Source organism: Grampus griseus, assembly GCF_964374135.1.
Source record: "Grampus griseus genome assembly, chromosome: 3".
NCBI classification, from domain to species: domain Eukaryota; kingdom Metazoa; phylum Chordata; class Mammalia; order Artiodactyla; family Delphinidae; genus Grampus; species Grampus griseus.
Window position 1 is genome coordinate 123,606,449 of NC_139019.1, and position 10,605 is coordinate 123,617,053.

Sequence of the window (10,605 nt, forward strand, 5' to 3'; positions counted from 1 at the left end):
TTCTTTTTCTGATTTGTGTCTTGAATCTACATTCAGCTGGCTTCTTTAAAACTGTCATTCTCCTCACAGAGACAAAAAGGACACTTTATATCTTTCCATCTGTTTGTGTCATCTTCAATTGCTTTCATCAGCATCTTACTGTTTTTGGAGTACAGGTCTTTTGCCTCCTTAGGTAGGTTTATTCCTAGGTATTTTATTCTTTTTCATTCAATGGTAAATGGGATTGTTTCCTTCGTTTCTCCTTCTGATCTTTCATTGTTAGTGCATAGGAATGCAACCTAATTTTGTATCCTGCAACTTGACCGAATTCACTGATGAGCTCTAGTAGTTTTTCTGGTGGTGTCATTAGGATTTTCTATGTATAGTGTCATGTGATCTGCAAACAGTGACAGTTTTACTTCCTCTTTTCCAATTTGGATTCCTTTTATTTCTTTTTCCTTTCTGATTACCATGGCTAGGACTTCTAAAATTATTTTGAATAAAAGTGGTGAGAGTGGGCATCTTTTTCTTGTTACTGATCTTAGAGGAAACGCTTTCAGTTTTTCACCATTGAGTATGATGTTAGCTGTGGGTTTGTCGTATATGGCTGTTATTATGTTGGACTTACTGACTTGCTTCTAACAGTTTCCTTTAATATAATTAAGATGAGGCAAGAGTCATGCCGGCTTTCTTCCTGCTGTATTCCCAGAATTTACCACAGAGGCAGATCCACCAAACATGCTCCATAAATACTTGTTGAATGGCTAATTGAACTTCCACTCTCGCTTATAAATTTAATCTCCACAAAAAATTCATTCGAAAAAACTTTGAAAATTAATTTAGAAATACTGGCATACATCTCCTTTTCATTTCTTTTCATGAATTAATTTACTAACAAATGCTTACTGGAAAAGCATATTAATTAAGTGTTTAAAGGTAAAGAAATACAAATCAGAAGAAAGGACTCAAATTCTGGCCACATTATATATTATCTAAGTGACCTCGGCAATTAATTCATTGCTTCCAGCTTCAGACCTCTCATTTATAAAATGGGATAAAAGCTCTTATCTTCAGGGGTTTTATGAGAATGAAATGGACACCATATGCAAAGTTAGGGCCTGGCACTGATTGGTGGTTCTTAATAACATTATCAAGTGTGTAGGATTCTGTGTTAGGATCCAAATGTGAACAAGACAAAGCCGCCTGAGATGTTAACAAACATCTGGGAAAGAAAACATTAATACAAATAATATCAGTATCAGTAGCATAACAAAGGCACAAGAAAAGCATAGAAGGCTGTTTTAAAATATGTTTTATTATTATTCAGGTCATCAGATCAGGAGATAACTGCCATTGAAAAGATAGCTTGTTTTACTGACAGATTCCCAAGAAAAGTGTCCTGCCACACCACAGGGCAGTAAGGGCACATGGGAGGCGCTGGGTTTGTCAGGAGGGTGGGGCAGGTGAGTGGGCAGGAGCCTTTACTCAAACTTCCCAGGAGTTTTCCATGGGAAGGGGTGGGGAGACAGGGTAAGCAGGTTTAGGATAGGCTAGTTTGAATAATTTCAGTGGGCTCTGGGGTGTAGGGACTGTCCCTAGTTGTGTGGTACCTGCCTGGGCCTGGGGGTGATTGAGGCAGGTGGACAGTGGCCCGGTGGAGGACAAGGACTCCCTGAAGGAGGTGGTTGGCAGTGTGGGCTCTGGATTGGTTGGTTTGCATATGAAAGGTACACTCCCAGGTGAGCCATTTGCTATCTCTAGTAATTAGCTAGCCCTGGGAGGGGCAGTCCCTCCAAGGTCAGCAAGCCTCTAAAATGTCAAAGCATCAGAAATATGGAATAAAAAGACATGACTAATACATGGGTTCAGAATGCAGGAAGCATGGGAGTAGCCAACTCTGAGTCTCTTTTCAGGTCTGACTGTACCCCCAGTCCTCTTGTTCTTTACAATCAGAGCACCCTATTAGCTTCTTCATAGGACTTACTACTAGTTCTTATTTGTTTATCTGTTTATTGTCTGTTTATCCCATACACTGTCAGCTCCACAAAAGCAAGAAATTTGCTTGCCTCATTTACTACTCCAGTCTTAGTTCCTGACAGTGTCAGGCACAGAGCAGATGCTCAATAACTATTTGTTGAACAAAAGAAGTGAAAACAGTAGTGCTTGAAGGTTATGTGATGTCTGTCTGTTCACGTGCACATATTACTGTTCATATATGTGTAAGCATGTGGACATTTGTGTTTGTGAGTGTGACAGAGAGAGAGAGGGTGTGTGTGTGTGTGTGTGTGTGTTTTGCATGGAGGAGGTTCTAGCCTTTAGTCTAAGCCATCCATGTTTACTACCAGGTTTTGGTCAAGATGATGTCTGGTTGACTATTAGATGGGCCCACCAGAAATCTATTAGCACTTCCTGGGAAAGAACTGAGGTCTGAGGAACTTCCTGGGAAAGAACTCACCTCCAGGACCAGCAGACAAGCTGGAGACAGTGCCACACACTTCAGGGGTAGAAAGGGAGAAGCATCCGTTGTGTGTATTGCTCTATTTCTCCTGGATTGGTCCAGCTCCTTGTGGACTCATAACTTGGCAGTTGCGAGAAGGAAGCTACGTTTCCAAACAGAAATATCTGTTTTTTGCCAAAAGCTCTACTATATTGTAGTATGCTGTGTTAGTCAGAACATAGCCAGAAAGTCAAAACCATGCCAGGTGATCAAACAGGAAAAATTTAACTTGAAGGATAATTTACAAGATGCTAGAAAGGCAGTTAAAGCAACCAGGGGAAAGGCGAGTCAACTCTGAGATTAGAAAGTGCAGGAAGCTGCTACTACTTCTTTGCCGGGAGGGATAGGGAGAGCAGGTTGGGCCCGACTGGGGCTGCACCGTGGAAGCCGGATTGATGGTGGGACTGCCTGGTGTGTGAGGGACCGCAGATGAAAGGGCCTTTCTGGAAGGAGCTGGAGCCATGGAGAAGTGGCCGTCACTGCCCGAGATGTCTCCTGAAGCAGAGAGAGGGAGAAGCACCCTGATTTCTCCCTTTCTCTCCCCTCCAATCTTTCCCAGTGCCTCCCGTTAGCCGATCCTAACCAGAAAGCAGTTGGCTGGGAAGTCTGGAGACCACAGTTTGTAAAACTGAGCTTCCTATAGTGCAGGGCAGAGGGGGGGACATGCACAGAAAGGATGTGAGAAAGGATGTGAGAGCAAAATGGAAACAACCAGCAGAGATGAGGGCAGTACAGTTTTCGTATCCTATAGAAAGGTCATAACATAAAAATAAAGGATGGCATCAACTCGCCACCACTTTACCACACACAACCTTGGCCCTGTGAGAGTTCTGGAACATCAACATCCCTGGCTAGGTGATAGTTCCCCAGGAAAAACTGAAGCCGTCTCTGGCAGAGAAAGCAGTAGAAGGGGCAGGATTGCGTACATGTGGCAGTAATACATGATCTCCTCCATGCAGTTTATAATGTAGCAGAAAACTAAAGAAATGGCAGTTATAACTCGGTAATGTACACAAATGAATAGCAGGTGACACTTGTTAGGTGTTAATCTTGGTTTGGTACAGTTATATCCTGGATCTACGTAACTACATTAAATCCTCATAACAATAACACACCCTCAAGTGGGGCCCCAACTCCTGGCCTTGCACCTAGAGCGGACTATGCCTTGACGTATCTTCCTCACAATGTTCTGAGTACCCCTTCAGTGGCAGGGGGAGGCTGGGGCCAGCAATGTCATTTGGTCAGGGAGTTCCGAGCTGGGACTGGGATCCACCTGGACCCTGGATCTTATTTCTCCCCTTCAAGTGTCGTTCTTTCTCTCTTTCCGGTACCAGATACCCCAAGGAACGCTAGGACTTGGGCTTACAAATAGGGTCATCCTAGGGCCCCATGGCTGAGTACTGGTTGCAGGAGGGCAGCCTTGCAAGCAGATTGTTCCTGTGGTCAGCACAATATTTCTTTTGCATGATTACAAGGGACTGGACTGCCAGAAGGGTACTGACATGCATATTTTGGTGACCCAAGTTGTCCATATAGATGGGGTGTTGTAAAAAAAATTTTTTTCTCAGGGTCACACACCTTTGAGACCATCTTGCTGTTAGCTGTTAAATGTCCCATTTTAGATGAGGAGAACAATACTATAGAATGAAATACGTCAAATCTAAGGTTACACAAAGAGTAAATATTGAATCCCAGGTTTTTAAAAAGGCATTTTGATTTTCGATCCTGAGCTATATGAGAACACAGAGAAGGCATGACCCTGGGTGTTCCCCAAATAAGTGGGAGACACTAGAAATGGTAGAAGATCTTGCCATAGTAGATGTGTGAACAGGGATGGGGTGGGTGGAGGTAAATTCCAGAGAAATGTGGCACTAGATGCCAGTAAGCTGAGTCTGTATTATTTCAGGGCTAAAGGGAGGTCAGGATTACTCCTACACCTGGCGAGCTCATCAGTTAATATGTTTCTCCAAACTTTATTAGGAAACTGGAGGAAAGCAACATAATTTTCACCCTCTTTAATCCCAATATGAAACCTTCCCTTCTTTTCAGAGTTCTTCCAGAAGGACTTTTAGAACTCTTTGCTTCCCACCCGCAACTCTGTTTAAGAGCTTATGCAAGAGATCCTTGAGAGTGTTTTAAGATAGGGCTTTGTTTCTCATGGGAACATGAGGGAAAACGGAAAAAAACCTCCAATTTGTTTAGTGAGAAAACACGACCTCCATGCTTTTCTTCCCTGGGGCGAGTCAAGTGGTAGTGACTGAAATTCAGGTCCCTGTTCGGTGTATAAATATGGGTGTGTGCAAAAGCCACTGCCACACTTGGTACAGCAAGGGGAACCACTGGCTTGGTGGACTCATTAGGTTTTCCAGTTTAATCTTAAACTCCAGGTAAATATCACAGATAACGTACAATGAAGCTGGTCACTGTGTTCCTGCTGGTGACCATCAGCATTTGCAGTTACTCTGGTAAGTAGCCGGGAACATATGATATTTCTCTATTTTTCTGTTAACAGGAACACAACTATTAAGCCTAGGCTCCCAGTGGAATATGGTGGAGGGAGTTTTAGAGCCACAGAATAGTAAGGTCAGAAGGGACTTCAGATGCCCCCTGCTCCCAGCTCCAAGCTCTAACCCAATACAAATACCATCCCTGGTGTATCCTACAAAGAAGTTAACCAGCTACCACAGAGGTTCAACAAAAGCACTTCATTATTGAACTTTGGCCACCATTAATTTTCCTTAATTTTGAGTTAAGATCTGATTTTGTGACTTCTTTCTTTTATGTTTCTGAAACTATATGGAGTCATTCTTGCTATCATCTCTAATCAGATTGCAGCATTGGTTCTCTTGAGACATAGCTACATTTATCTGTTCAGACAATCAATGGGTATTTGCTGAATGGCTATAAGCTGTTGGTCACTGGATAGGCATTAGAAGATTCAGACCTGAATCAAACATAAATATTGTTCTCAAGGTTCTTACAGTCTGGCAAGGGAGAGAAGACTTCTACAGAAGTCACGGCCGTACTAGACCAGTCATTAATGCACAATGACAATACAAATAGAGCTCTGTGGGAGAGCTGAGGGGTGAACAGTTCCATTTCTAGGTAGGGTATAGAGTCTGATTTCTTGGAGGAGAATGGAAACTGATCCTTTCTTTTTGGAGGGAGTCATATAGGAAGAGATATTTGGGCGCATCTGCAAAATCCATCATCATGGCCACTGCTCATTTGGAGAACAAAAAGCTTTGAGGGTCTCCCCCCTGGAATATGTAGGTACGTACAAAGAAGACACTCACCAAAGTGTTGAAAGTAAGAAGTACGGAGATTAATCGTGAGAAACTGTGATACCCATGCCTACATTGGCAACTTTGGCTTGTGAATTTTTTTTGAATTTTTGAACTGATTTGTAACTTCACCAGTTTTGGCTATTTTGTTGTCCTTTAGTGTCTAAGGACACATGGGAAGACGTGGCAGCAGAAAGATGGGTGGAGGGGAAATAAATATCCCCCTTCTGGGGGAGAGTTTTGGAGGGAAAATGGGTGGTAGAAGATGAAGGGGAAATAGGTGCGCAAGCTTCATTTTTAAGATTTGAATGGGAAAATAAAAAGTATTACAAAGAGAATGAAGTACTGGCAGGGTCTTAGCCAGCAGGAGGATGTGTGTCTTATGTGTGCGCTTCTGCATGTATGTATTTATACATACGCAAATGTGTTTTGTAAATATATGTATCATAAGCATTATCCTCATTCTCTAACCTCTTCTGTGTGAAAGTTATCTTTCTAAAGCTGAAGGTATAAAAATGCAATTATTCCATATAAGAGGCTTGATAGCTCCCCATTACCCTTGGGGAAAAAAATCTCAAACTCATCTGTATGACATTCAAGCCTTTGAAAATCCGCCCCACCCAAGTTGCAGCCTAACCTTCTTTATCCCTCCTTAGCACACCACACTGGAATTCTGAAGAAGACTCACCATCCTGTGTATGCACTTTCACCTTAATATCTCAATGCCTTGGTTAATTTTGTTCCTCTTTAAAATGCTGCTCCCCTTATTTACCTGTGATCCTGGCATTTGCCTCAAGACACATCTCCTGCAACATCTGTTCTTGGAAGATTCCTGTAGCATTCTCCTAGGTTAGAATTAATCATCACTTCTTTTGTGTTTCCATAGAGCTTTGTCCATAATATTAGCATAGCACATGCTGCACTGTGGCATACATAAATCTTTATTTTCCACCAGACTGTGTGAGTTCTCTGAGTGGAATATCTTGTTTTATTCATCTGTGTATCTGCACCAACTGGCATAGAGTCTGTATTCACTTATGTTTGTAGCATTGAGTTGGACTGGTTGGGAGCAGTTTCCTGGGCTGTGGTTGGGTCCATTCACATCTCCAAGTGGAGGTTCATTATGGCATCTTCCCTTTGGTTTCAAGCTTGTGGGCTATGGAGACAGCCACATGCAAACTATACTCCCATCTAGTCAATCACCAGTATCTTTTGAGTGCTTACTATATGCCCGGGTCTGTCCTAGGCGTGGGTGATGGTAGTGAATAAAACTCAAATTTCTTATTCTCTTGAATCCTACATACTAGTGACAGGATGAAGGCAAAGTAAAGGAATGAATAAAGATTTAATACTTTAAGTAGTGGTAAGAAAAAATAAAGATAGAGGGTGACGGGTGATACCATTTTAGATACATCTCTGAGAATGTAACATCTGAGGAGAGACCAAATTAGGAAGGAAGAAAGGCATGTAGTTATCTGGGGAAAGCAAGTTCTAGAGAGGTGGAATGGGAGGGGCAAAGGTCCGGAAGCCGATGTTTTCTTGAGAAATCAAGATGAGTAGGGCTGGAATGGAGCCATTAATGGAGAGAGTGGAAGGTGGTGTCATAGGAACTGGAATTGCCTTGTTTTACCTGGGATCTCTTTTGCTCCGCAGCTACCGCCTTCCTCATCAACAGTTTGCCACTTCTTGTCAACAAGGCTTTACCTTTACCTCTGGACAATGTTCTCCCAGTCATGGACCCACTTAAGCTTCTTCTGAAAACTCTGGGCATTTCTGTTGAGCACCTTGTGGAAGGGCTAAGGAAGTGTGTGAGTGAGCTGGGACCAGAGACCTCTGAGGCCGTGAAGAAACTGCTGGTAGCTACAGCTTGTGGGGCTGACTCATCAAAGGGCAGGGCTTAGTCACCATGAGTGCTCACCCTCTCCACCCACTCCCACCCCACCTTGTTCTCATTTGTGAACCTGTATTTCCCCCTTGCTTACTGTACTCATACACATTTCACATGTCCTGGAATCTCAAGGAAAGTGCAATATCCACAGTTCTAGAAGGAATTTTTGAATGAGGCAGACGTATGCTAGTCGTGAAATGTGTGCCACTTCCCAGCTTTGTGATTCTGGATGGGACTTAACCACTCTGAGCTTTTGTTTCTTTGTAAGTAAAATGGTAGCGAAATAGGATAGTGACTATTTTTGGAGATGTGCTAATGATATGTAAGCTGCTCTTATTTTTAATATTGCCTTTTTGACTTTTAGGAGGCACTCTCATATTTGGTGTGACAGCAGAAAACAGCAAGAGTGGAGGAGGGAGGGAGATGATGCTCTCCTCCACCCTGGCTGAAACTCCTTCCATCCTAAAATTCAGTGACCCCTGAAAAGAATGAATAAAACAATGAACAGACTTCAGTTTGTCCTATTTTTATTTGGGAAACTCTATTCAGAAGGGCCTAACTACATAATTTTTTCCTTGTGTTATAAACTCTAGAGAGCCTGTTGTTATAAAGACAGCTCGCATTTTCAGTAAGGAGTAATGATTTTTTCCATCTCCTTATCTCTAAATTGAAGGTTTCCATTTTCTTCAACTGTTGTTTATCTGACAATGTTTCCAGATGCCTTATGTTCCTATTTCCCTACTTCTAAAGATTTTTTTTTCATCTTTATTGGAGTATAATTGCTTTACAATGGTGTGTTAGTTTCTGCTTTATAACAAAGTGAATCAGTTATACATATACATATGTTCCCATATCTCTTCCCTCTTGCATCTCCCTCCCTCCCACCCTCCCTATCCCATCCCTCCAGGCGGTCACAAAGCACCGAGCTGATATCCCTGTGCTATGCGGCTGCTTCCCACTAGCTATCTACCTTACATTTGGTAGTGTATATATGTCCATGCCTCTCTCTCGCCCTGTCACAGCTCACCCTTCCCCCTACCCATATCCTCAAGTCCGTTCTCCAGTAGGTCTGTGTCTTTATTCCTGTCTTACCCCTAGGTTCTTCATGACATTTTTTTTTCTTAAATTCCATATATATGTGTTAGCATACGGTATTTGTCTTTCTCTTTCTGACTTACTTCACTCTGTATGACAGACTCTAGGTCTATCCACCTCATTACAAATAGCTCAATTTCGTTTCTTTTTATGGCTGAGTAATATTCCATTGTATATATGTGCCACATCTTCTTTATCCATTCATCCGATGATGGGCACTTAGGTTGTTTCCATCTCCGGGCTATTGTAAATAGAGCTGCAATGAACATTTTGGTACATGACTCTTTTTGAATTTTGGTTTTCTCAGGGTATATGCCCAGTAGTGGGATTGCTGGGTCATATGGTAGTTCTATTTGTAGTTTTTTAAGGAACCTCCATACTGTTCTCCATAGTGGCTGAACCAATTCACATTCCCACCAGCAGTGCAAGAGTGTTCCCTTTTCTCCACACCCTCTCCAGCATTTATTGTTTCTAGATTTTTTGATGATGGCCATTCTGACTGGTGTGAGATGATATCTCATTGTAGTTTTGATTTGCATTTCTCTAATGATTAATGATGTTGAGCATTCTTTCATGTGTTTGTTGGCAGTCTGTATATCTTCTTTGGCGAAATGTCTATTTAGGTCTTCTGCCCATTTTTGGATTGGGTTGTTTGTTTTTTTGTTATTGAGCTGCATGAGCTGCTTGTAAATTTTGGAGATTTATCCTTTGACAGTTGCTTCATTTGCAAATATTTTCTCCCATTCTGAGGGTTGTCTTTTGGTCTTGTTTATGGCTTCCTTTGCTGTGCAAAAGCTTTGAAGTTTCATTAGGTCCCATTTGTTTATTTTTGTTTTTATTTCCATTTCTCTAGGAGGTGGGTCAGAAAGGATCTTGCTGTGATTTATGTCATAGAGTGTTCTGCCTATGTTTTCCTCTAAGAGTTTGATAGTTTCTAGCCTTACATTTAGGTCTTTAATCCATTTTGAGCTTATTTTTGTGTATGGTGTTAGGGAGTGATCTAATCTCATACTTTTACATGTACCTGTCCAGTTTTCCCAGCACCAATTATTGAAGAGGCTGTCTTTTCTCCACTGTACATTCCTGTCACCTTTATCAAAGATAAGGTGTCCATATGTGCGTGGGTTTATCTCTGGGCTTTCTATCCTGATCCATTGATCTATCTTTCTGTTTTTGTGCCACTACCATGCTGTCTTGATTACTGTAGCTTTGTGGTAGAGTGTGAAGTCAGGGAGCCTGATTCCTCCAGCTCCGTTTTTCGTTCTCCAGATTGCTTTGGCTATTTGGGGTCTTTTGTGTTTCCATACAAATTGTGAAATTTTTTGTTCTAGTTCTGTGAAAAATGCCAGTGGTAGTTTGATAGGGATTGCATTGAATCTGTAGATTGCTTTGGGTAGTAGAGTCATTTTCACAATGTTGATTCTTCCAATCCAAGAACATGGTATATCTCTCCATCTATTTGTATCATCTTTAATTTCTTTCATCAGTGTCTTATAATTTTCTGCATACAGGTCTTTTGTCTCCTTAGGTAGATTTATTCCTAGATATTTTATTCTTTTTGTTGCAGTGGTAAATGGGAGTGTTTTCTTGATTTCACTTTCAGATTTTTCATCATTAGTGTATAGGAATGCCAGAGATTTCTGTGCATTAATTTTGTATCCTGCTACTTTACCAAATTCACTGATTAGCTCTAGTAGTTTTCTGGTAGCATCTTTAAGATTCTCTCTATATAGTATCATGTCATCTGCAAACAGTGACAGCTTTACTTCTTCTTTTCCGATTTGGATTCCTTTTATTTCCTTTTCTTCTATCATTGCTGTGGCTAAAACTTCCAAAACTATGTTGAATAAGAGTGGTGAGAG

General features: G+C 41.6%; 1 protein-coding gene across 1 annotated transcript; it reads left to right on the forward strand.

Annotated features, from left to right (window-relative positions):
• Positions 1-4,886: 4,886 nt before the first annotated feature.
• On the forward strand, positions 4,887-8,036 carry SCGB3A2 (secretoglobin family 3A member 2; the record flags this gene model as incomplete). The annotated part of the gene is made up of 3 exons (XM_082652560.1): positions 4,887-4,941; positions 7,414-7,616; positions 8,013-8,036. The coding sequence occupies 3 exons, from the start codon at positions 4,887-4,889 to the stop codon at positions 8,034-8,036; spliced, it is 282 nt and encodes a 93-aa protein (XP_082508686.1).
• Between the last annotated feature and the right edge of the window lie 2,569 nt (positions 8,037-10,605).